This window comes from Mauremys mutica, chromosome 1 (assembly GCF_020497125.1).
Source record: "Mauremys mutica isolate MM-2020 ecotype Southern chromosome 1, ASM2049712v1, whole genome shotgun sequence".
NCBI classification, from domain to species: domain Eukaryota; kingdom Metazoa; phylum Chordata; order Testudines; family Geoemydidae; genus Mauremys; species Mauremys mutica.
Window position 1 is genome coordinate 350,389,930 of NC_059072.1, and position 27,583 is coordinate 350,417,512.

At 45.9% G+C, this 27,583-nt stretch overlaps 1 protein-coding gene across 4 annotated transcripts in view; it reads left to right on the forward strand.

Moving 5' to 3' along the window:
* Positions 1-1,098: 1,098 nt before the first annotated feature.
* Positions 1,099-27,583, forward strand: part of WNT11 (Wnt family member 11) — a 32,044-nt gene continuing 5,559 nt past the window's right edge. The window contains exons 1-5 of one of the 4 annotated variants that reach the window (XM_045021447.1): positions 1,099-1,393; positions 4,371-4,558; positions 15,103-15,338; positions 15,840-16,117; positions 19,024-19,316. In XM_045021447.1, coding sequence (XP_044877382.1) covers positions 4,488-4,558; positions 15,103-15,338; positions 15,840-16,117; positions 19,024-19,316 — 878 coding nt within the window. In that variant the 5' untranslated portion in view covers positions 1,099-1,393; positions 4,371-4,487. Of the gene's footprint in view, positions 1,394-1,946; positions 2,162-3,335; positions 3,861-3,888; positions 3,965-4,370; positions 4,559-15,102; positions 15,339-15,839; positions 16,118-19,023; positions 19,317-27,583 lie in introns of those variants that run through there. The other 3 variants (XM_045021474.1, XM_045021465.1, XM_045021454.1) reach the window with 3 other exon arrangements.

Below are 27,583 nucleotides of genomic sequence, written 5' to 3' on the forward strand. Positions count from 1 at the left end.
CCCTTTGTAAAGGTAACATTTAAGGTTTCCGGTTAAAATATTAACTAGTTATTGTTGCTAATCATTAACTGTTCATTATAATAATGTAATAGCAATCTTAGTATTATTTCTTTGTAGTTCTTAGAACTTATATTTGTAGAGGAAGGTAATTTTGAATGCAAAAAAGACTACTGAAAAGTATATGCCACTAAAATATTGCATGGGCTTTATCATTTTGTGTATCACCTAGATTATATGAAAAACAAATAGATAAACAATTAATTAGAACAAATAGATAAGAATAAAAATAAAGGAAGTTACCAGCTTCATACACCCAATCTTTCCATTGGGAAATCGACCCTTTAATCTCAGGGAAACTGTGACAATTCAAACTAAAATGTGTTGTGGGTTTTTGTTTAATTAAACTTCAAATGTATCATGAACTGTTTATTATTAGGAATTATTGTATTACTGGAGTAGCAATTGTACTATGACTTTTCTGTGACAAACTGCATTGAGCAGGGCTACTGTTTGGTGCGATACATGTGCAGAAATCTGGAGAAAAGAGAGACTTTGGAAACACAAGAGTCAAACTAGTCAGAACCTAATTCCCGATCATGATTGAGAGGCTCATCATTTCTTTCCTCCTGACTTTAGCTGAAGCTTATGCTAGTAACTCTTGTTTTGCCAATTCCCCAACACTCCTATCTTTACCATGATGTTGTACTTAGACCTTGTTTTGCAGGGCTTTCCAGGCAGATGACTAGTAAACATTTCCATGTTGGGTCTGATTTGCCTGGCTGATAAAATGAAGTGGAATCAGCCCTACAGAACTCCCTGACAAAGAACTTTAAAGTCCTTTCTCTGTTCTCTAGATCCTGAAACTACCTGCCGTCTGGTCTTAATCTTTTATTTACCAGGAGGGGGAAAGGAGTGTGCGTTGCTGGGGGGGGGGGGGGTGATTGCTGAGAACACTGGAAAATACACGGTTTTTTTCTGAATAGATCAAACAGTCATTTGTCCTGTTTTAAGCAGTAAATCCGGAGTGCTTTGTTATGCTAATGCAGTCTGACATCACTCCACAGATCAAAGCCACTGGGACCCCATATAAGCAGGTTCTTAAGGCAAGAGCGGGCAGAGGCAGACGCGCAGCTGGCAATGTGCTCATGACACACACACACACACAGACAGACAAACACACACACATTATCCGCTGCATCTTCACGCAGCCTTTCACTCGTGTCGCTCTTCCCTTCTCTGTCTACCCTTAGCGGAGTTTAGCAGCTTTTACCTCCGGCTGACCTCCAGTGTTGGGATCTGTAGCTACAGTATTTTGTCCGCTGCTGCAAAACTTGGTGTGTGCTGGGAGAAGAGGTCGAGGCGAAGGGGAGCTGGTGCCGCTTTGCCGGGAAAGGTAAGGAAGGGGATTCTTGCTGGTGGGTATCGATTGATTCATGCCTCATCCCGCACCGTTACACCTGGTCAGGGCGAGAGGGTCAGAGCAGGGAGCCAGATCCCTGAGTGGGTGATTTTTCACTGCTGCCAGGGAGACGCAGGTTTTGCTCCCTCAGACGGCGAGGATTTAAGAAACGTTCACACGAAGGAAGCTAGAGCAGAAAAAAACCCTCTCACTTCCCATGGCTCCAACCAACCCCGAGCTGGGCACAAGGGCCATGGGATGGTCTAGCTGGGATCCCGTCTGGGGTGATGGCACAGCAGAGCGCTGCGAAAAGAAAGAAGATTCAGAGCCCGGGACGTGTTGGTGAAAGTTTGCTGCCATTAACAAGGGACGGGCGGGAGGGGGGGGGGGTGTTTGCCTGTGTGCAAGGCTGGGTGTGTGTGTGTGTGTGTGTGTTCATCTATTCCACAAACCCGAACTGTTAAGGGCTTGTCAATGGAGATGGAAAAGACAGAGCAACGCAATCGTGATTATACACATCCCCTGTCTGGGTCATAGCTCTGCGGCGTGTTTACCTTTAACGTGGGGGGCGTGTGTACACATCGCAGAGCCATCAGCTCGGCGGCAGTGCCGAGGATCGGTGTGGTAGCCTACGTGACACACACTCCCACGCCCTGGGTTTTGAAGCCCGGTCCTTGGTTGGGATGAACGGGACAATAATACTATAAAGCTTAAGGATGACCCGGGCTGTTCCTCTTTCCCTCCTGGCGGACGAGCTGCGATGTGAGTTTTAGGGAGAGGCAAAGGCAGGGGAGGCGGTTGCGGTGTTAGTTGTTATCATCACTCTCAAAGTTTTCTCTTGAGCGAATTTTCTTCAGCGCGGACGTTCGCCGCCGAGCAAGCGGCTGCCAGAGGCCGCTCGTCTGAAACGTGCACGGGCAAAGCAGAGCAGGACTCTTAGGATAAAACAGGTCGGGTTTAGGCAACGTGCCCCCTGCTGCTGGCTTGATCTGTGACCTAGGGCTCTCCGCCCTTGTAAACAACACGGCTGAGGGCTTCAATAACTGGTCCCTCCCTTGCCAGTTTCTCCCGAATGTGTAAATTTAACCTGCTCCGGAGCTAGAGGCTGGAAAGCGGAGTTCTGGTTCGGACAGTGTCCGGTCTGGGCTGGAGGGATTCTGCAGAGCCGAGCTTAGCTAGCTCCCTCCCTCCCTTTCAGGGAGGCGGTAAGAAATGTCACGCTGAGGTCTGTGCTGCGAAGAGACAGATAAGGGGTCTGAAATAGCCCCCAGACCGCCCAATGCATGGTCAGGATTCAAGGGTGAAGGTTTCAAGTGTGCCCTTGTTTTAAAAAAAAGATAAAAGACCCCGGAATAAATCTCTGGCTGTGCAGACGCCCGAGACCCGGGAGCATGCCTCTCTGCACAAGCCGCGCCACCGCTGCTTGCAACTTCATAAGAAAGGGAATAAAAATCGAGGCGGGTGAAATCCTGATCCAGTCGGCGTACATGGGAGTTTTGCCATGGATTTCAGCCGAGCCAGGATTTCACTCCCAGCGATGAAGATCCGTGGTACAGTGTCACTTTCCCGATAACAGTGTTTCAGGGACGGGATTCTTACACCAATGGGGACACCCTGAAGGAAAACCCCAAAGTGCGCTGGGAATCACAGCAAGCATCCCGGGCCCGGGGGGAACTCGCACGTGTGAACGGGTTTCCAAAGTGGAGTCCTCTCCTAGGGGATTAAAGAGTTGACCCTTCAAAGAGCGCCGTTTGGAAGAGAGCTTCAGGCAGCCTCAGACCTGGGGGTCAGGCAGGCATCGAATGATCACCATGAAGGGCATGATCCTTCCTCCTTTTGAATGCCATTGGCCAAGGTTTTCCGAAGTGACTGGTGATACCAGCTCGTCCAGTTATGGGGTGGCTGACTTGAGACACCTTCCAGAGGCCTGATGTGAAGGTGCACCAGTGCTCAGTAATTACTGAAAATCAGATCCTCCTCGGGCCTAATTCGGGGATCCAAATTCACTAGCCACTTTTGAAACCTTGCCCGTTGACTTTAAGAGGAGCAGAATCTGGCCTTAATTTGGTACACCTGAGAAAAACCACTGGAGGCTAAGCAGAAAAGAAGACCCTCACTGTTGTCTCTGATGGGAGAAAGAACAGGAGTACTTGTGGCACCTTAAAGACTAACAAATTCTGATGGGAGAGAATCCCGATTGGTTTGTCACTACCATTGTTACAGGGAGCAGGGCTAGCCCCGGTCTGGGAAAGGGAGGACTCGTAAGAATTTAGGAGTCATGGGCCTTGTTTGTTTAATAAAAAGCAAAGAAAGGAGGATCCTTGAGATCTTTTGTTTGCTGCTGGGCGCTTCTTTGAGACAATTTTGATTGTAATGTTTATTGTGGGGCCAGAGTGGCGGGCTCTTCCTTGCGCTCCAGGTGTTCGTGTGTTTGGAAGAAGCGAGAAGCAAAGTTAATGAGGTGAGAACGAAAGCAGGAGGGAAGGAACAAAACACATTTGTTTGTAACAGATCAGGCAGACGGAAACCTTTGCAGAGCAAGAGCACCTCCCTGAGTCAACACATGTATGTCTAATGTGTCTTTTTTTCAGAAATATCTATCTATCTATCTTGTAAAAGCGAAGAGGATTAGCTAAAACAGAGACCTGAGATTTGTATTTCTTCCCTCCCCAGGCAGATTTACAGAACCTAGGGTGGGGGGAGGAATTGAAACAGGGAATGAAGTCTTGCCATATGCCGGGTTAACCAGAAAAATACAATCAGACTATAACTCAAGTCATAATTCAAGCCATACGTTTTGTCTGTCTGTTGACTGTAAAGGTTCTATCAAGAATCGGGGGGAAGGGAATCTGAAACTTTTCGTGATTCACAAACCACTCCTTTGCAATTTGGATGATAAATTTATCTGTCACCAGGACTCACAACACTTGGGTGTTAACCATATATCTTTGTGCTTTCTCCCTCATTTCAGGTTGCTGTGCTCCAAGAAGGAACCACATCTAAAGTGAAGGAAATACATTGTTCAGAAAATTGGGAAGATCCCCTTTTAAGAGTTGACTTCCTTCTGAAAGTGGGTGGCTGTGGAAAAATGAAGCTGAGTCTTGCAATATTTCTGTCGTTCATTTTACAGACTGGGATTTGCTCCGGAATAAAATGGCTGTAAGTATCTCTCTCGCTACATTTTTATGAGCGACACGTTATTTTTTAAAAAATCTTGTCATTTGCTGTTGTATTACAATCATAGCTTCAAGTTTAGCACTGTTGGCTTTGGACACACTGGAGAAACATTTCAAGACTGATACTGCATTCCCTAGGGCACCAGAAGTCCCACTGATTTCAAGGAATGCAGGATCAGATCCACTACAACAATATGTATATGCTTTATTTCTAAAATGTACATCCTCTGAGCCCAGCTCTCCCCTCATTTACATCAAAGGAAGAACTGGACTAGCGGACCCACTTAATGAAGCATTTAATATCCACGTCTACCGAACACTTTCCCACAAGGCACTGTATCGGGGGAAGCACAAACTAGGAGTGATAGGGCAGGCTGTTAAGATAATGCTGCCAATCTGTAGCCAAAGGGAATAGCTGACAGATAACATGTTTTTGTGAACCCTTTACCCGTAGGATTTTGAGAGCTGAGACTGACTGTAAACCAGCTAGAGTTGTAACGTCTGGATTGGGTTTCCCCGCAGTGTAATAGCCTGGCTCAGTGTGCAAACAGCAACGGATCATTGACATATTTCTCCACTTAAATAAACAATCAATTAGCGGATTATCACAAAACAAACAAACAAACCCCTAGAACAGTCGTCTGGTTTCACCCTCTCTGTGGCTGGTGAACCATCTCTTGGTTTTTATAGAATGTAAGACCATGCAGAGATTAAATGATGCAGGTTAGGCCCGAATGATCTTTTGTAAAAGAAAATGTAAAATGAAATTCAATGAAATCGTTGCCAGGTTAATAGTCTGTATTCAGAAGATAAGATGTTTGAGGCTGGGTGTTTGTGGTTACGGCACTGGATGGGGACTCAGGAGATCGGGGTTCAATTCTTGGCTCTGCCACAGGCAACTGAGTTAGTTTCTGTACCTCCGTTCCCCACCTGTAAAATGGAGCTAATAATCTTTTCTTTTTCCCATCCTTTTGTCTTGTCTATTTAGACTGTAAGCTCTTCAGTGAAGAGACTGACTCTTGCTACATGTATGCACACAGGCTAACACAATGGGGGCTCCAGTCCCAGGGGGGCCTTAGGCATGATTGTAATGCAACTAAAATTCAGGGTGCAATAATACATATTCATATTGAAAATTAGGTTTTAATAGTATCAAACGTCACTTATCTATGCGGTATGACTGGCTCACTGCTTACTAAGGCCCCGATTAACCACTTAAGCACGTCCTTAACTTTAAGCTTTGACTGTCAATGGTAATCCTTATGTGCTTAATGTTAAGTGATCTGCCAAAGCAAAGCCCAAAGCAATACAGCCATCAATTGCACTGGGAGTGTTACCCGAGAAAAGAGTGTGGAGCGAGTGCTGAAATCAGCCCTCGGAAAGGCAAGATTTTAGGTTGGTTTCAGGGAAGTTCCCTTGCAGCACTATAATCAGATCAACACACCAGGAAGCCTCCAGGGATCTGAAATAGCCCTGCCCGGGAAAAAAAAGGCTTTCAGGATTTATGTTAAACTTTTAGTTAGTGGGGGAGGAAAAAAATCGATCTAAGGAATGGCCTTTCCCCACCAAATGTGTCCCCCTATCTGAATATTAGTACGGAAGATGAAAGTTAAGATTAAAGTGACATTTGAAGTATGAACTACATCCAGATGCCCTGCTGTGTGCCAGTCACGCCTGTTCAAAATCCGGTGGAAATCTGCACTAACTGTCTGAGTGCACTTTTCATAAGTGGAAGGCAGCCATCTGCGATTTTAGAAAGAACTATTTTTTTTAAATTTAAGTTATTTTCACTCTCCTTCTTCACACACACATACACCCCTTAAAAAGAACAGGAGTATTTGTGACACCTTGGAGACTAACAAATTTATTTCAGCATGAGCTTTCGTGAGCTACAGCCCACTTCATCGGATGCATAGACTGGAACATATAGTAAGGAGATGTATATACACATACAGAGAACATGAAAAGCTGGGAGTTGCTCTACTCACTCAAAGAGGCTAATTAATTAAGATGAGCAATTATCAGCAGGAGAAAAAATCGTTAGTAGTGATAATCAGGATGGCCCATTTCAGACAGTTTGACAAGAAGGTGTGAGGATACTTAACATGGGGAAATAGCTTCAATGTGTGTAATGGCTCAGCCATTCCCAATCTTAGGATGGGGCAATTTGTGCTCGGTTATGCTGGTGTAACTCCATGGAGTCACTCCTGATTTACACTGGTGTCAATGAGAATTGTTTTGGACCTAAAGGGCCACTGCCAGTGGGATTTCTGTCTGCATAGTGACTGCAGGGCTGAGCCCTAAATTACTTGGAGTCGATTTTGATTTGTGCATTTTGATTTAAAATGTGATGTAAGGGTTTTTTTGGTAAACTATTTAGAGCTTCTATGCTCTGTTTGCACATCTGTAAATTTAAAAAAAGAAAGAAAGAGGAAAATGCAATAGAATATGAAAGGTAGCTATTTATTTTAAATTATTCTAATTAAATTTATGGGTACTGTGGGCTAGATACTCAGATGGCATATATCAGTACAGGTCCACTGACTTGGGGTTCTGCCCTTTTACACCAGTTGAGGATCTGATCCTATATGTATAAAGCCAGGACCTTGCAGAACAGTTACTTGCATGAGAAACTTTGTGCTTGGGAGTAGACCCATTGACCTCAAGAGGATTACTCGTGTGTGTAAAGCTATTTGCACCAGCGTGGGTGTTTACAGGATCAGATCTTTAATTACTGTGCAGCCTTTTCAGAAACTGTTATAAACCCATAGCTTGTATGCAGTGTTGTTGTAACCATGTTGGTCCCAGGATGTTAGGGAGAGAAGGTGGGGGAGGTAATATCTTTCATTGGACCAACTTCTGTTAGTGAGAGAGACAAGCTTTCAGGCTTACACAGAGCTGTTAGCTTGTCTCTCTCGCCAACAGAAGTTGGTCCATTAAAAGATATTACCTCACCCACCTTGTCTCTCTAATACACCCCACAGGGAAATTTTTTGTTTTATGAATTTGTTTCCCCCCCTAGATTCTTTAGACTGAGGGAAGGTTGTTGGTTTTTTGTTTTTTTGCAAAATAAGATGTCATCATCAGAGAAGCTGTGTGCATTGTCTTGCTGAGTATCTGCCCACAGTACCTGTAAATATAATTAGAATAATTTAAAATAAATAGCTACCTTTCATGTTCTATTGCATTTTTTTTTTAATTTACAGATGTACAAATGTAGCATAGAAGCCCTAAATATATGAACAATCTGCGAGAGCACGAGTTGCAAGGGGCCATCCTGCATCAGGGCTTTATTGACATGATTTGTGATCAAGCCTTGCAATTTTTCCAGGGAAGTGTGAGAGTTGCCTAAGGGGCACCAATTTGCAGGCAAGCTACTTGTTCATGACTACGACAAGTGAGGGGAACACTAGAGGGCGCTCTGTGCAACTGCACATGTTGCATTGCACAGGCTTAAGACTGGTAACTCTCACAAATGCATTGAACAAGGCGCACTAGTCTGCTGAAAGCAGCAAAACAGATCACTCACGTTTCCGAATTAGAACATTCACCCTTGTGTGAGAATTAAACGGTGTCTAGCCTTTGCGTTGTGCCTCTGCCGAGGGGTGAATTTCACCCTAATGAAAGAACTAGTAGAGAGGCCTCATCCTGGGTTCATTTTGCATGTGACACTTGCGCTGAAATCAGGGCTTACAAAACAGCTGCAGATTCAGGCCCAATCATATTTTCTTCTTAATGGGTGCGATGTTTAAATAGGCTCTTTCCAACCTGTTCACTCGAGAGACTAATTTCCACACGGTATATGGAGTTGTTGTGACACAAAGATGTGTTTTGTTGGCATTGCGACTTACCAAGTTCTCTGAGGTTTTCTCTTACAAGGACCTGTTTTCACAATCTCCTGTTATCTCTGACTAATTTATCCCTGACTCAAGCTCCCTGGTATCCCACGTTTTTAGTTTATTTAAAATGTTGTTGCCTTGGGCCTGACTCTGCAGTCCTAACTCCTATACAACTCTCAGGGTGAAATCCGGCTCCCATCAAAGTCGGTGGCAAAACTCCCATTGGTTTCCGTGGGGCCAGGATTTCACCCCAGAGTGAGTACAAGTAAGGACTGCAGGATCGGGCCCTTTCCATCAGCTGTAAACAGGTTAGTTTAATCACCTTCCAGGATTTTCAGATGAACATTTCTTTCAAGAGAGAAGGTCGGGCGGGAGAATTTTGTTCTTCCTCTCAGTGGGCCTGAATCTCTCCTCCCACTGATGTAAATCAGCAGTAGCTCTGCCGTGGTATAAGCGAGGGGAGAATCAGGACCGCTGATGCCAGTGAGTGAGTTGCATGGGGGAAAAAACTACAGGATCGGGCCCTCGGAGGGAGTTTTGTTTTGAAGTTTTCTCTTCCCTTTTTAGCTGTGAAACTGCAGCTGGGACAGTTGATTTAAACCAAAGCCAGAGAGCCATCCCCCAGAACCTCCTCTTTGCCGTGCTTAGAACTTTCAAAAACAAAACCACCAACCTTAATCTTCCTGAAATCCAGTTAAGATAGAACGATTTAAATAAAATTACACTGGGAGTGTGTGTGGGAGAGGGGTGAAGGGTGCAACAAAGTTCAGCAAAGGAGGGCTGGTGATTTTGACTGGCTATCACTTAAAACGTTTAACCCAAAGGAACAAAGAGTTCATAGATTCAAAGGCCAGAAGGGACCATTGTGATCATGTAGCCTGACCGCCTGCATCACATAGGCCAAACAACCTCACCCAGTAATCTCTGAATCAAGCCCATAATTTGTGTCTGAGGCTGAGCTATACAGTACGTCTTTTGGTAACATCTCTGGTCTTGACTTAAAGACTGCAAGTGAAGGAGAAGCCACCATGTCCCTCGGCACGTTGTTGCAATGGGTAAATGAATACCGAAGCTTTTTCAGACAGACAAGTGGCATTTATAGAGTAAAAAATAAAATGAAGAGAAACGCTAAAGTGAAACCTTACAATAAGAAGTGCCTTCCAACCTGGAGCCAAGTTTGCCACTGCAAGCACAAGTCCATCGGCTTCAAATCCAAGTCCCCTCTGAAGTTACTGCCAGCTGTGAATTGGCGGATCTATTGCAGAGAAGGGCCAGTGTGGCTTTGTCAAATTTTGTTTAGCTGCCCAGGTATCCACAGGGCTCTAAAATATCCTAAAGTATGTGAAAGGATATTCCATTCCTCCTTTCCGCGCAGGTTCTCCCTGGAGCGCATTACCCAATTCCTACAATCCAGGAAAACATGGCTGTGCTGAATCTGTACCAGGGCTGTCGATTTAAACCAAACCCAGAACCTCCTCTTTGCCATGCTTAAGAGAACTCTAAAAAACAAAAGCACCAACCTTAATCTTCTAGAAATCCAGTTAAAATATAAAGATTTAAACAAAATTAGAACAGAGGTGTGAGGATGGGAGTGGAGGGCGAGTGGGGGGATTGTGCAACAACCTTCAACAAAGGAGGGATGAAGATTTTGTACTGGATATAGAGCCTGATCCTGAAAAAACCTTACTCATGTGAGTAGCTCTTTGTCATGCAAGTAGTGCCAGGGGATGAAGGATTGTGCCCATGCTTCCCAAAGCATTAAATACTGTAGCTTATTCATATTTTCAAATAGATTTATTAAAACTGTCCAAGATAATTAAAAGAATAAACAAATGTCATGATCTGAGCACGCATCATATTTCCCCTGTAATTATGTTTATGGTTTTCTGTCAGTAGCCGTAACTTCAACTGAAAGCCTTAGTATGTTTTATTTAAGGCTGAATAAATTTGGTTTGAAACCTGTTTATTTAAAGGGAAGGGTTGAATAAAAAACCCAAACCCTCAGTACTCCTCAGCATCCTGGAGAATGACGGATTGTTTAGGGGAGTAAAGGGAAGGGCAGCTAGAGTGATGAAATTGTGAAAAGTGACATTTATCAAAGAAAACGCCCCATGCTCTGGATTCTCAGTGCAAGTCCACGTGGGAGAATGGGGGGCGGGGGAATAGTGGCTGCGTCGCAGTCTCGTGCCCCTCCAATTCTCGGGCCATCCCCTGGTGTGAATCCCAGCATCCTGAAGGCTGCGTTAATCTGGGCCACCTGCCCACAAGAGACTGTTGCAACCTCTGGGATTACATGGGGTGCAGGGAAATTCCATCCAGGCCCCTTTTCTCCAGCCATTCTCCCTCTGCCAGCAGCTGGGGTAGGGGTGGAGGAGGAGCTCCTATGGAGATTCCCTGCCACCAAAGACTCCCCCTATGCAGCGGGGGCAGGGCCGGCTCCAGGGTTTTTGCACCCTCAAGCGGTGGAAAAAAAAAAAGGCAAAAAAAAGCCGTGATCGCGATCGGCGGCAGCTCCACCACACCGCTTTCTTCTTCGGCGGCAATTCGGCGGCAGGTCCTTCCCTCCGAGAGGGACCGAGGGACTCGCCGCCGAAGAGCCCGACCTGCTGCCCCTTTCCCTTGGCCATCCCAAGCACCTGCTTGCTCAGCTGGTGCCTGGAGCCAGCCCTGAGTGGGGGCTCCTCTTAGGACCAGGCAAGGTGGGTTTTGTTTCTTTGGGCCTCCCTTACCTCATAGTGTCCTTCTAAAGAGACCGGGGCGTGAGGTAATATCTGTCACCCAACGAGGAGCTCTGTGTAGCTCGAAAGCTTGTTTCTCTCACCAGCAGGAGTTGGTCCAGTGAAAGTTACTGCCTCACCCACGTTGTCTCTCTAATATGCTGTGACCGACACAGCTACAACAACATGGCAAACAAGCGTTTTTTGCAGTGTAGACGTACCCGGCCATAAACATTTACAAATGGGTCCTGGGCCCAGAAAGGTTGAGAACCATTGCACTAGATGACCTAACATGTCTCTTGCATCCCTAATCTACATGATTTATAAATATGTATTTCATTCTTTGCAAGTGTCTCCAATAAATATGAGTTTTCTTTTCCATCTCCATTACTCTCTTCATTTTCCTCCTGACGCTCAGAGATGTTTCCCATTATAAATTCTCGTATGCTAAGGCATGAAGCTCAAGCGTGAGAGATGTTCACAAAATAGATTTCTGCGTCCTGTGTTTTATTCATGGCTGGCTCCCTAGAGCGTGGCTTACTCAACAAGAAACAGCGATTGCCGCCAATTGCTGAATTCCTCTCTTTGGATTTATAATGCAGCCCTCTCTCTTTGCCTTCTTGCAAATCCTTCCACTCTTCCTAGTTTATTTACTGCACAGTCACTTTGGAACATTTTATCCATAAAATTCACCATCAGTATCAGCAAGCATTTCGCTATGAGCCCTCTGTTCATATCACTCCCTTCCACTGCACCATTAGCACTGACATAACCTGTGAGCTTTCCAGCCATCTCTCCTTTGTTTTCCCTTCATCTTCTGATGGGCCTTCCCTGGGCTGCAACATTTCTTCCTCTAAGTGACCTCAATTTCTGTTGGCTGGGTCCCTGAAATGCTCTAGCTTCCTTTCCATATAAACATCTTGCTTTATTCCACATTGTTGCATAATACTCACTCATGTGGCTTCTTCCCTGCTGGTGATAATCCCACTTTATCTGGAGCAATGCCATATTTCAGCAGGCTCCTTTCATGTCTCCGTGGTCCTGTTTTCCCAGCCATATCAAGCAACAGATCAAATCCGTTGTAAGTTGTCCCAAACTGAACTTTAGCATTTCAGACACACCTGTTTTCTCTCTAAATGAATCCAACCTTCCATGCCCAGTCTCTCGAGGGCAGTTGGGACAGTCTAGGCTTGCAGAACTCCTTTACTTTATCAGACTTACCGGGTACGTCTACATTGCAAAAAAACCCAAACAAAACACAACCCCCTCCCAAAAAACAAACAAACAAACAAACCCACAAGGCAATGAGTCTCAGAGACCAAGTCAACTGACTCAGGCTTGTAGGGCTCATGCTATGGGGCTAGAAATAGTGGTATAGATGTTCCCACTTGGGCTGGAGTGAGGGAGAGGATCTCAGAGGATCTTTGAAGGATCTTCAGCCTGAGCAGGAATGTCTACATTGCTATTTTTAGCTCCGAACCACCAGCTCCACGAGCCCAAGTCAGTTGACCTGGGCTCTGAGACTTGCTGCCACAGAGTTTTTCTGCAGTGTAGATGTACCCAATATGTTTGTTTATTTTGCTGCTTGGAATATACTGCATCCCAAGCAGCCATCACCTTTGTTGTATTTATGATTAGGTGTGATCTGAATCTCACACTAGTTTTGGCCTCTTGCCTAACTAGCTTTTGAGTCAGTTCCTGAGAGTTGCTGATAAACATTCTGGGTCAAATTTTCAAGAGTTTTGGATGCCAAACTTTAGACGCCAAGAGGCAGATCTTTTGTTGATGGATCTGGTCCCAAGGTCCTGATTTTCCAAGTTACTAAGCATCTGCAGCTCTAATTGACTTTAACTCTGGATCTACCTGTGCCAGTCATCAGACAGGGCAGTTCCCTCCTTATAAGTAGTTTATATGCTTATAATGAGGTGATGTATTATCTTCCCAGCTGACAGGCCATATCAGTTGCGTCAACCCCTGGTTACCTAGTTCCATATAGAATAGAATCATAGAATGTCAGGGTTGGAAGGGACCTCAGGAGGTCATCTAGTCCATCCCCCTGCTCAAAGCAGGACCAATCACCAGACAGAGTTTTGCCCCAGATCCCTAAGTGTAAGGATTGAACTCTCAACCCTGAGTTTAGCAGGCCAATGCTCAAACCACTGAGCTCATATCACTCAGTATGATGCACAGGTAACAGGAAATTCCTCCTCCTCCTGCCAGCTCATGAGGAGCAATGAGATTATTTTCCAGAGCTGCAGGTAGGGGCGTTATAGACGAAACCTGATAATGAAGAGCATGGTGAAAACCGACCAGGGATTTCTGCAAAGCGCTCTGCTTGGGGCTTACCCTTGTAAAGCAGGCAGAAGTTTCAAGTGATGCAGAATGCTGTCTATCAACCATAGGTACTTATCTGGCCTTCCTTGCAATAGTATCTGAGCTCCTCACATTCTTTAATGTATTTATCTGCACAACATCCCTGTGAGGTGGGGCACTGCTATTCTCCGCAGCGAGGGAACTGGAACACAGGAAAGCTAAACTCCCAGCCCCAGGGCACAAAGGAAGTTTGTGACAAACAGGGAATTTAAGACATTGTTTGGGTTTTCGGGTTCGGTTCATCTCATAGTTGCGGTAAGGGGCAGAGATTCAAATGTGGATATGAATTCCCCAAAGGTGGGCGTGAGAGTGGGGAGCAAAGAGCATGTGTTGTGGTTTGGACCCATCTCTCAATCTGATTTGGGTGTTTTGTTTAAGTTGTGAATCACTTACCTGCGGTAGCAGTAAATAAAATAAATGTGCCTATTAATCAACTAAACTCCCCTAGGAGGACAGGGTGGTGTAGAATGAAACTGAAAGGCAACACACTAAATACGGAGAGAAGGAAATATGTTTTACGGCAGCATATCGCCATCCTGTGCAGGATTGTTCACCGGTTAATGACGCAGTGAGTTATAAACTAGTTTCATGATCAGGAAGAATACTTACAGCTGCACTAGGTAGATCATAAAGATACAAAGGCAGCCATATTCTGTTCTTCAGCTGACCACCTGTGGGTGGCTAGGGAAGAATCACATGCCCAAAGATGCTGCATGGCATAATCAGTTCCCTTGTTTTCCTTTCACTTGATACATCAAATGTTGGCAACTGCGGGAGGAAGGCTACCAGAGTAGGTGGGCCAGTGGTCTATGGTGTATTGTTGCCTTCTGTGTTGCTTTATGGTAATGTTTGCGTTGGTGTTTTTGGACTATCTCTCAACTTTCTCCAGCATCTTGCCTTTCCAGTACTGTCATTTTGCTGTTGCACCAGATTTTTGAAGATATTGATACTAACTTATCTAAGTGTAATGGTAGTTACAGGTGGAGTGGTTTGCTTTAATTCAATGGTGAAGCACCTGTTTTGGAAACGCGATAAGTTTTTTTTCTAGGCTAAGCAGCGGATTTCTTCCCCTGTAATTACATACTTGGACATTTAGCATAATCCTTTGCGGGTGTGTGAGATGGATTCTGAATGCAGAACACTTATGGTGCCTATGTAGCTTGCTTTCTTAAAGCCAAAGGAAGATCTAGCTATACGTTATGGAGCTGATGGGTCATTTGCTAAGTGTTTGGGAGATCCTTGCACTAGCACACGGAAAATAGCTGTGTGGAGTCAGGCTAGCCACCTGAGCTCAGATCCAGGGGCTAGGGTTGGCTTGAGCTTGACTGGCTAGTGTGAGCCCCTCTACAGAAGTCTGTCTGCGCAGGCTGAGAAGCTGGCTCCCAGCTGCCAGGTAGGCATGCCCAAAAGAATTCCCAAAGCATCTGTGTTGTTCGATCCATGTGGCATTCCGAGAGCCTTTGGATGGATTGAAATGTTTTCCTTAGTTAAAAAGGAGGGAGGGGGTACGGTGTGTCAAAGGCAAAGTGTTTGCAGGTGGTTCTTTGCCAAGTGGAAGGTTAACTTTCTAATGGCTTTGGTGACGTTTTTGTTCCCAGAGCTTTGTCCAAGACTCCCCCCGTCCTTGCTCTGAATCAGACCCAGCACTGCAAGCAGCTAGAAGGCCTGGTCGTGTCCCAAGTGCAGCTGTGTCGCAGCAACCTGGAGCTCATGCAAACCATCATCCAGGCCGCCCGGGAAGTGATAAAGACGTGCCGTAGAACTTTTGCCGACATGCGGTGGAACTGCTCCTCCATTGAGCTGGCACCCAACTACCTGCTGGATTTGGAGAGAGGTAACGGTCAGCGCTGGCTTTGCCGGGCTCAGGGAGAAGTGAGTCAGAGGTGTGGGGGGGGAGGCAAGTTTTACCGTGCTATGCAGAGGGGCTGGGACCCTCGTTATATGCAGAGAAGGAACTGCATATCTTTCCTATTCTGCACACAGGCCTATCCTGCGCTCCTCACTGGAGTAACACCCTCACATAGGGCCAGACCAAACCTTGCGCTGGCCTCACCCATATCCCTCCCACACTCCCTGTGACACGTGCCCTCAGGCCAGCCTGCCCAGCTACCTCCTTCTGTGCTGCTTGGGTTGCTCGCTCATAAAGCCGAAGCTCCAGGGTCCTCCTGTGTAGCACCAAGTTTGGGTTGCACGGCAGAAAAGATTCCAGCCGCGCTTCTCTACTCTGCATGTTTGAGACGTGTCTTCTCTGAGGCAGGGGCTGTGCAGGCCTCTCTATGGAAGATACCCAGCATGTTGGAATCAGTGGCTGAGTTGCAGTTCTTCTGTCTTGCAGGTACAAGGGAGTCAGCATTTGTGTATGCCCTCTCTGCCGCAGCCATCAGCCACACCATCGCCAGGGCCTGCACCACCGGGGACCTCCCTGGCTGCTCCTGCGGTCCCATCCCAGGTGAGACACCTGGACCTGGGTATCGATGGGGAGGATGTGCTGACAACCTCAACTATGGTCTTGTCATGGGGTCCAAATTTTCAGATGCTCCCATGAAGATGAAAAAATCAGGATCACAAGCCCATAAGCTGATGCATCTGCACAACAGTGAAGTAGGGAGACAGGTAACAAACCAAAGAGAGCTACTGTCATTGTACAATCCTCTGTAGTGGTTGATGGCTTTGTGAAAGTTCAGTGTCTCTACCAGCTAGCTACGGAAGCAGGGCTTTCCCCAGAGCCCGCTAAACTCCTTTGGCCTGTATAAGCATTGACGATATAATTCAGTCTCTAGAAATGTAAATTCCTTTAAGTACTCATGGACATGAGCAGCAGAGAGAGAGGTGTGGTCATGTATCCTAGGCTGGGCACCGGGAACTCCTGAAGTCTCAGTTCTGCCCTGGACTGTCTGTATAAGGTACTTATGTAGCCCCTGTTACCATAGTGTTGGAGCGTCTCACAATCTTTAATGAATTTATCCTCACAACACCCTGGGAGATAGGGCAGTGCTGTTCTCCCCATTGTCCAACTGGGGAACTGAGGCGCAGAGAGACTAAGTGACTTCCCCAAGGTCACACAGGAAGTCTGTGGCAGAGCAGGGTTTTCAGTCCAGCTCTCCCAAGTCCCAGAGTAGTGTCCTAATGATTGGATCATCCTTCCTCTCCCACTGGAGTCTCCTTCCTCTCCCTTTGTGAGCCTGGTGCATCACCTAACCTTTCTGCCTCAGTTTCTTCATTTGGATGACAGATGGGTTGGGAAGCATGGGCACAGGACTGGGTGTCAGGAGGTCCTGAGATCTAATCCTGGCTCTGCCACTGACTCACTGTGTGACCTTGGCCAGGCCACTTCCCTTCCCTTTCTCAGTTTCATCATCCGTAATGTGAGGATGATGTTTCCCTGGGATGTGTTGTGTGAACTAATTAATGTCTGTGAAGTCCTTTGTCCATGTGAAGTGCCATGTAAATGGTAAGGAGCACTAGCTGTACGCTGAATCAGTACGGCCAGTAGGGCGGATGCCTTTAAATTGTTGTGTCAGTGATGAGTACAGGGTCTAAGGGCTTGTCTACACTTAAGCAGCAGTGGCGCCACTGTAGTGCTTCAGTGAAGACACCACCTCCCTGAGAGGCAGTAGCTTTCTCCCATCCACCTGGTGCTGTCTATCCTGGGGCTTAGGTTCGTGTAGCTGCATCACCAAGGGGTGTCAATTTTTCACCCCTTCCCGAGCAGCGGAGTTATACCGACCTAATTTCCCAGTGTAGACCAGGCCTAAGTGAGCCCAGGGATTAGTTTTCTCCAATAAAAATTAACTTGCAAAGTAACCATTACCATGAATGTGGCGCTTTGCAGATGTTAACAAACGAGTCCCCTCAACAGCCTTCTGCAAATGGAGAAATGGTTTCAGAGAGATTGGAGGGGAAACCCGGCTCCTGTCCCTGTGGCTGCAGAAGTTCCCTTCCAGTGGATTCCACTGCTCGAGAGGAGGCTGGATGCCTGGCTGCTTCAAGGGTGCACATCCGCTTTTCGTGGGGTGGAGCTCAGCTCCTCCAGGGATCCCGGTGCTGCAGGGCTCAGTGGGTGGGGGATAGGCAGGGGCAAAGCTGGTAGATCTGCCATTACTCAGATTCTCCAGTCCTCTCTCTCCCCTGTGGGTGGCTCTGGCGGCTGCTCCAGCCACTGTGCTGGGACAGTCTGTGTGGCGCACCTGCATAGCCATTCAGGGTACATCTACACTGTATTGTAAACCTGGGTCCATGGGACCTGCACCCGTGGACTCGTTTCCGAGCCCACACTTGAACGTCCACCTGGGCTTACCATTGCTGCCCTAGGTTTCCCAGCCATACAGTGCATCCACATTGCACTACACAGGGGCGGCTCCAGGCCCCAGCACGCCTTCAGCGGCTTGCCTGCGGAGGGGCCGCTGGTCCCGCGGCTTCGGCGGACCTCTCGCAGGCGTGTTGGCGGACCCTCTGCAGGCAAGCCGCCGAAGGCAGCCTGCCTGCCATGCTTGGGGCAGCAAAATGCCTACAGTCGCCCCTGGCACTACACAGACCTTCTGTCTCGAGTCTGGGGACCTGAGTCACAGTGGCACTCAGGCTCGGACCCACTCCCCTGCCAGGGTCCTAGAACCCGGGTCCTGAGTGCTGGTTGACCCAACACTGATTTGTGTGTGGACAAGAATTAGACTTGAGCTCAAACCTGAGTCAGAGCCCCAGCTGAGTGTGCAGTGTAGCCTTATCCACTGTGGCTGGGGGAGAAACGTCTTCTTTCCCTCCCCTGCATGTTTTCCAGATGGCTGGCCCAGCCACTCCCGCTAGTGCCAGCCCTAAAATTTGCCCCTGAGAGACTTGTCCATGGCCACACAGGGAGTCACTGTATCCGGAGTTCACAGCACTGCACCACATCTCTCTTTCTATTAGCTCCTTAATGTCTCAATTCTAAAGGTTAAGCCCCATGGCAAATTCTTGACTGGTGTAAAGGGACACGGCTCTGTTGATTCCCACCCTCAGAGAATCTTTCCTATTGCCTTCAGGGAATTACGCAAACTGCAAAATCAAAGGAAACGATATAATGCATAATATAGCAGTTCTGTATTAGAGATAATGTGGAGATATGGTCATTGCACACGGAGCTGGATAAATCAAAGCTTTGAAATCTACATTATCAAATGTATAAATATGCTGAAGGCACAAATTTCATATTGATTATTTGCAAATTACTTCAACGTCCAGCTCCTCTGGAGTTTAAAGGATGTGTCCAGCACTGTGGGAATATGATAGAAAACTGTGGCACTGCTCTGTGCACTGCCTTAACAGGTGCCACAATAAAAATAATACCCAGGCTGACAGCAATCTTCAAGCTGTGAGCTGTGTTTCACTTTGCACAGTAGGTACTTTAACCTGGTTGTGCAGAAACCAGAGTAGTGAATGCTCTTGACTGCAATCCAGTTAAGACATTAATTCCTTAGCAATTCTGTGGGAGATTTAAATAAAGAGAAGGTCACTTCATAACTCGTTGTTGTTGTTTTTTTCCATAGGCCCTGAAAGCCTCTCTTGAAATGAAATGTAAGTGTCATGGAGTTTCTGGTTCCTGTTCTATCAAGACCTGCTGGAAGGGTCTTCAGGAACTGAGAGACATCGCACAGGACCTCAAAAACAAATACTTGTCAGCCACAAAGGTGGTACACCGACCCATGGGCACACGCAAGCAATTAGTACCAAAGGATATTGACATCAGGCCAGTTAAAGAGACAGAGCTGATTTACCTGCAAAGCTCGCCTGACTTCTGCATGAAGAATGAAAAAGTGGGATCACATGGGACACAAGACAGGTAAAGACTCACAAGTCAGATTTGAATTGTACTCTTCTGTTTTCAGCTGGTGCATAGAAGCAGTGATGTGAGCGTGAACCTCTCTGTGCAGGTGGCATTTACTATTGGGGATGGTCGAAGTGCCACTCGCTGGGCTAATGTCAGACATGGAAACTGGCAATATGGTGCACAGCTGCCCAAGTCTTTAATGTACTGGAGCAGCCAATGGGAACTACAGCTCCCAGCATGCAGCGCTCCAACCAGATGATAGATGCGCTCAGTTTGGCTCTAGCTCCAAACTGCCTTCAAGTTCATGGTTGGTCAGATCCAGGGTTTTGGTTCTGACCCATCTCAAACCTTGATCCATGCCGAGGGCTGTTTGGGATAAAATGGGATAATGTGTGCTGGGATCTGTAGTCTCTGCAGGATTGAAGTTGAAGGCAGCTACAACAGATTTATTTTATGCAAAGGGCTCTTGGAATGTAGACTCCCACCCCTGTGTTATTTGACTTATTTACTGAAATGCCACAGGACTGTAACAGAATGAACTTGTCTCTTGGGAAATTGACGATGGATCAAGCCCCGACTTAATGGTTCACTAAGCCCCTCTTATCTGCTCTAGACAATTATAGCTCATGTGGGAACTGCAGAGATGTTGAGCTATATTGCCAAGTCTCTCGGGTTTTTGATTCTACCTTTTTTGTTTTGAAAAATCTCAGCATGACCTGTGTTTAGCTGCTGTTTGTGCTTTCATGGAGGCACTGCAGGATCCCTTTACTACTAATGACTTAGCACCATCAGTGCTGTTCAAATTTCCATCAGGCACAGTGGAGTGCTTGGTCCTTCCTACTCACTCCACATAAATTCTATGCTACTGGAGTCTGAGTACTGGTAAATGAGTGGCAACACCTTAGCCAGATAACATGCACCCTGTGTGTGTATCCAGAGTGCTGTGGGAAATGGTGTTAGTCACTCCACAGGAATATTATTTCTGCTGAGCCAGACATGAAGCAAGACCCCAGTAGGAGGTTATAAAATATGTGCTGCAGGGGGTGCTGTCTTTCGGATGAGACATGAGAACTGAAGACCTGACAACTTGTACCCATTCAAGATCCCTTTATTTAAGAGTGCTATCCTGGCTAGATTCCAGTCTGGATAATTACATTCTGCCGATCTCAGTCCTCGTTAAAGACCATAATCCTCTTCACTCCCTGTCCTGGCCTGTTGTGTAGTATTGCTGTGCATGCTTACACAACTGCAACATTCCCACTCACAGGCACCTGAACCTGTATAAACACAAGATGTGTGTCTCTTTTGGGCAGGGCAACAGTCTAATTATTCAAGGAACACCATTGTTGATGGTGGTGGGCACATCACTGTGTATTGTGTAGCTGGTCCAGAGGGATTCAGTAGAAAGAAATGCTACTGTAACAGACATTAAATAAATTATATCCATATATCCTGCCGGTACATGGGCATCATATTGCAGAAGGGAGGAGGCTACAGGGGAAATACACATCTGGGCATTGGGAGACATTCGTTGTATAATGGCTCGTCTCTCCAGAACCATGGTAATTCCCTAGCACCCAGAACAATTCTGCAATGGCCTGCTGGAGACCAGAAGACCAGAAGATGCTTAGGTAACGCACATCTTAGAAAAGATCTGTCTGATTTTCTGATACTTTACCGTAACTAGCTTTTCATATTGCCAGCTGGAACAGAAAGTTATAGCCAAGGACTGGAGGCCCATGTTCTAGAGAGCTCACAGAGTTCCAGAAAAGGTACCTTATCCACGCAATGCTGCATGGCAGACCACATCTACCTTTTCCAAGCTCGGGTGCAAGGTTTCATATACTCCTCAGGTTGAAGATGGATGATGTAGTTGCGGTTGGTCCTGCTTTGAGCAGGGGGTTGGACTAGATGACCTCCTGAGGTCCCTTCCAACCCTGATATTCTATGATTCTAGTAATTAGCAAGTGAGGAAGGGATCAAGCAAGGGCTATTGTCATGAGTCCAGTAACAGCAGGGAATGTGAGTATGGAAGAAGAGGATCCACTGGAAATGACATTGGTTGAGGATGCAAAGGGCCAAGGTGGTAAGGCAGGAAGGAGGTGATGACTTTTGAAGGGAGCCCAGTAAAGCGATACCCTTTGTTCACAGACAGGGCAAGGTCGGTGTTGACTCAGAGGCAGGTGGGAGGAGGACAGAAATAGGCTGCAGTGTTGACTTGTAGGTGTAGCATGTGCTAAGTAGTATCATCAGCTGTCTGTGCATATATAAAATAATGTTCACAGTTGTTAGTCGCTGCTTCTGCAGAAGAAGCCCTGTGTCTCAGAACTCAGATATGCAAAGTACCATGTAATAGAGGCTTTGCTCTAGCAGCATGGTTTCTATGTTAAATTAGCAAAGGAAATAGATATAAAATCCCCACAGTGCGTTTCCAGATCAGTGCTGTTCCCCTCGGGGGTTGCAGTAGCTAATCCAGACCACTTTTTTTTCAGTTTTCCTTTCAAAGAGAACACTTTTAATATCTTCTAAATAGGGTGGCCCCATTCCAGCCTGGCATGTAACTGAGAGATAGTGCCTAGTGACAGAGATGAGGAGAAAGAAGCAAAAACCAGTTGCTGTTATGTACAGGATATATATATATATATATAATATAGTTTGCATTTACTACACAAAGGTGTATAACATTCATTTGGAAATATCCCAAACAGGATTTATTTGATAAATAGGGTCCCAAAGGCATCTTAATATTTTATTCCTTCTACACTTTAACTTTCAGGAGATCTCTCTATTTCCTTCAAGCCTGATTTTTTGAAGGAACTTGAAAATGAATGTAACTAAAAGGAATTTCAATGAAGTCCCTCCGCCTGTTTCCCATCTCCTCCGCACCTACCCACTCTCACTCAGTTTTTGGCCTCTTTTCTGGCCACTAGAACAAGAAAAATGTTTCCCTTCAGCAGTGCTGCCAGCAGCGCTCCATGGATCAACAGACAGGAGGTGTTATAATCCCACTGCAGCCAGGGCATCCTCTCCCTTACCTCACACCCCTCCATCACACACAGTCCATCCTGATGACCGAGCACATCACACCCCCTTTCCAGCTACAAACCGAGAGAACGCCAGCCTGAAGTTTTTTTGGCAGATAGTTTTTCAGATCTGCTGGCTACATTTAAAAGTGCACGGAGGAGACAGGCACGCTGCAGCTCCCTTGACAAGTAAGGCCTGCATTCTGTGTTCCCTCTTGTTATTTTAGATTGCATTATGTGAGCTCATTCCAAACCCTTAACCCAAGATATATTTGCTAATTGTGCTGCTAACTTTAAGAGTCTAGTGAAATTAACAAAGGCGAAGCAGAAAGAAAGGGGAAAAAAGGGAAATAAAATCATCCCATGATGTACGGTGCTTTTAAACAATCTAATTTTCATAAAACTCCATTAAGTGCAGAATTCATGAGGAATCTTTTTTTTTTAAATTGGATCATTAGTTTTCAATATAAAAAGGGGGGAGGGACTTTTCTGGCTCGCGTGGAAAAAGACGGGGACTTTAATGTCCTGTGAATCGGAACAAGTTTTGATCATGTAAAATGGGAGGTTTATAGGCCAAGTTCTACTGCGCTGAATATTGGATTTCATTATATACTGTAGGGAACAATACTGCACTGGCTGGCAGGTGGATGCAGTGAATAGTCCCGTAGATCTCTCACTGCTACAATTATCTAGTTACCCCGCCCATTGCTTACACTAATCGTGGAGTTTGGGGAGTGGCAGGGGAATCAAGTTTCTTTGTAGCAGAGCTGTGTGAAATGTTTCACTTCAAACTGAGCCCAGGATTAATCAAAAGATTTTCAATGAAAGTTTAGACCTTATTTTGAATGAACCTGGGATCATTTGTAAGTCAAACTGGGCTATTTTATGTTTTTATGTTGAAACTAGACATGGCATTGGATCAAAACCCACAGAATTCAAACCTCATTCCAAACCTGAGCTCTGAACCCTCCCAGACCTTTGAAGTGTACAAAATCTGGAGCAGGGTCTGAATTTTGCAGCTTGAGTCCATTTCTGTTAACAACTGTCTTGCAATGGATCAGTGCTCTTATCAACGTAAGACAGAGCTAGGGTGACCAGACAGCAAGTGTGAAAAATCGGGACGGGGTGGGGGGTAATAGGAGTCTATATGAGAAAAACACCCCAAAATCAGGCCTGTCCCTATGAAATCAGGACATCTGGTCACCCTAGACAGAGCACATTAATCTATGTATCACTGCCACATTTTTTATATAAATGAAAAATGGTCTTGAGAGAAAATAAATATCCAGAGAAGCTGACACATGAAGCAGTTCCCCAAATTTATGACTGTCAATAACTAGAACAAACTGAACCACAGAGAAAGATGGTTTAAAATTTCGGGGTGTTCTTGTGAGACAACACTCTATAACGTATCTTCAATGAGGTATTTCAGAAAATTCATCATCAGTTTCAAATAAAAGATAAATTATACCAGATTATGAAACTGAGATCCAGTCTGTGAGAAAAGAGGCAAAGGAATTCACTTTTGTTATCATTAGGATCCAGTGTATCATATTTCAAATATTGGTTTAAGTCCCATCAGAAAGCGACTGAAAGAGAAATGTTGCCACGTACACAGAATTCTTGTACTGCTAGAATCACACAAAGATTAGTGAGCTGTTTATTACTGATCTGTCCCGGAACAGTCTTGGAGCCCAGAGGATGCCACTTCTCTTTGCTGAGGGAGAGGTTTCTGGGCAGCAGAAAATCATTCTGCAGTTTTCTGGAGGCTAACCAGTAGGGCTGGTTGAATGCTGTAAAACAGGGCCCAGGAGGGTTCTCTTGAATTCTGAGTGAGTAGCTGTTTGGTTCGGTCACATTTGTGTCTCTTGCCATCCCGCTGTTCATGAACATTAGCGCAAACAAGGTTTTCTTGTTTGGGGAATGGCTGTTTCTAGAACAAGCACCAGCATTTGCATGTGGACAAGGGTATTTGTGTGTGAACAGCAGCACTTACTACTTGTTATTAATTATTGTCCTGCTTAAGCAGTTTCAGTCATTCAACCAGGAAGCAGAAAGGATGTAATGAGGACCAATCATACACAAGTAATAATCGCACCATACTACTTCTCCCTCTAACATGCTTATAACTTGTATTAATCATTTGTTAAACTTTTTTAGAAACATATCATATATATATATATATATAAACTTTTCATAAAGCGTGACCCAATGAATAATGAATACCCATACTTATTTTGCAAACTTCCCAGAGGCTGAAATTTGATTGTATAAGCCAGGGCAGAATTTGAAAAATATAAAAGTAGTGATGCTCTCCCAAACTCTACCAAGTTCAGCCTACCTGAGTCATCACTCACAATAGATGCTTAAGATGTTCAGATTATGAGCATATGTGCTTTACTGGGTTCATTGGCCTTGGTTCTGCCTTGGGGGTTTGGATACACCTCACTCAGTGGAACTTGGCTGCCCTCTGGTCTCTGCTATGAATTATTCAGCAAATACTTTGCAAATAATGAATATATTGGCGCCAGAAAGAGTAAGTTCACAAACAGGGAACTTACCTGGGTAGCGTATTCGTGATGAATGGTTAGCCCAGTTTTGCTAAATAGATTCAGTATCTCTCTGCATCCCGCCAGTAGCATGGTGACAGGTTCATTCATGCAGTGTTACACGTGTTCATGGTGTCTTAGAAAAATATAAGTAGACAGAACCCTGTGTCGGAATCGGAGCCTGCAGCGGAGCCAGTGTCCAGGCACGCCAATCGGCACAGCTTGCCTGTAGCAGGTTGCCTGATTGGCTACACTGCCTGATTGGTTGGAAGGGTCAGCTGCAGACTGGCTCGTAAGCCCAACAGTTGTTCTTGTTGTTCAGTGGCTGCCTGAAGCGTTCGTGTGATAGCTCCAGTGCCTGCTTGTCCCCAGCCTCGCCTCACTGCAGCTAACCCGGTTCTGACCCTTGGCGCTGAGTCCTGACATCTGACCTCTTGCTCTGACCCTTGGCTCCAGTCGCTGATGTTGGCTCTGGCATTTGGTCTCTGATCCTTTGCTCTGGCACATGGCCTCTGACTCTGGCTCTGAAACTGGGTTGTGGTTCCTGGCTGCTGACTCCCATTCTACCCTCTAGGCCTGACTCTTGCTGCAACCACTAGGCATGACCATCCACATCCCAGTCACCTGTTGCCCTGCCCTGCAAGGCTTACATCGTAGGGATCCCTTCCTGGTTTGCTGTACATCTTACCAAACTGCATTTGTTTTCACTTCTTCTAAAGGATGGGAGAATTAACTGGTTCCTCTCTCTCTCTGACTCTCTATCAGTTTGATCCTACCGCTCATCACTGCAATCTGTGGGCCTTCTACATAAAATTAAGAGCAATGGCAAAGGCCCTTGTGGACTCCTGGCTGCATTGTGATGATGGATCATATAAGGCACAGAGCAATCTCAGCTGGCACTAGAAAAATCTGCCTGTATAACCTGCAGATTGAACTGATGTGAGCTGGGCTCCCTTAGAGACAATAAACATGACAGCTCTCAGTACTGTTCTTATATCATTTATTTATTTGTATTACTATGGTTCTCAGTTGCCCTAGTCATGGACCAGGACTCCACTGTGCGTGGTGCTGTACAAACTAAGTTACCCCATTTTGTTTCTACTTCAAGGCTGAGCTCGTCAAAGCTGCCTAGGGGATTGAGACACATAGTGCCTATTATATTTTTATGGGACTTGTGTATCTAAATCCCATAGATGGTTTTGAAAATCTCGACCCAAATGTCTTCCTCCCCACCCTCTGCCCCCTCCTCCGCTCCCTCCAATGTCACAGTAGTACTAAAAGTAAGAGAAACAAATTGTCTTGTGGAATTATCTTGCAAGGGCTCTTTTGGCCTCTGGCTTGGCCTGATGTATAAAATAACAATTTATATCATATTAAACATCTGTATTTTTCCAGTCCATTATGAACTAGAGCAGCTCCTTCCAGCACTCATGAAAATATGGAGTTACACAATTTTTAAAAAACGGTGACATGATTTTAAGTTTCCTGTTTCCTGTGTGATACATCATAGGAAACTAGCATACAGCAGTGCCTAGAGCACCATCCCACAGATTCATATCTACACAAAAGGACACGATAGCTCCAAACGAGTTAGTCTAAGTGTTGTGACACAAGATGAGTAACTTCATGGTGCTGGACAATGGGCCACCAGGCCATGATTTGATTTGACTTAGAAGAGCTTGCTCGAGTTCTCACTGGACTAGCATGTATAATAAGAGTAAGAATGGTTTATATTATTTATATAGTACCTTTCATCCCCAAGTGCTTTGAAGAAGTTGGGCTACATGCTCCGTACTCTCTGCAGCATGGGGCAGAGAGCAGCAAGGTGTGGCTAAAGAGGATGCAGACCCACAACTAGGAGGCAAGCCGAGGCTCTAATGCATTCTCTGCCCTGGGCCCCAGACATTGTAGAAGCCCTTCTCCATGGTCAGGGTTCCATGGTTTGTGGCGAGGGCGAGAGTGGCTAGGAGTGGGTGGAGCTAGATGCAGCTGCTTTCCATCTCACGCTCTCCTCTGGGATGTCTGGATTTCCAGCTGGGAATCTGAGTGCAAGATCAGCAGGGACTCCTTGAAGGAGCTACAATCCCTCCTTCACGGCAAGGCCACTCGTAGGGAGTACGTGGCAGCCTAGCTCTTGAGGGAGATCTGGTAGAGGATTTGGTCTTTACGCTAATGGTCTCTTCCCCTGTGCGTGGTCTGGGATTCACATGGATCTTGGACCATCAGGGAGTTTACATGGTGGAACCACCTGCCAATTCCACAGGGGGCCCAGAGTGAATGGTTCAGAGGATTCTCCATGAGTTTGTGCTCGTGGCATTTCTTAGCCTCTGCTGTCTGTGGGAAGACTCACGTAGGTGTAACCTGTGACCCTGTGAGTTCAAGAGTCCCTTAGCTTCCCACTGCAACACAGTCACTTCTGGGACGCAGATGAAGCTGTTCTGAACCAAGGACTACTACACAACACTAGCTACAGACCTAAAGAGCTTTAGATGGGCAGAGTGTGAGCGAAATTTGGCTAGGCTACTTGCTAACCTCCCCTCTTGTTGCAAAAAATGCCATGGCATCTTTAAGGTGCACAGTTGGGTCCGGGCCTTGTTTTCTGTCTCGTCTGAGGTGGCTGGTACATTATTTTCTATTGTTTTTGCAAATATTTCTAGGAATTACAGTGCTAGGTTAGAAGCCAATGGGCCAGATTCTCATTTGCAGT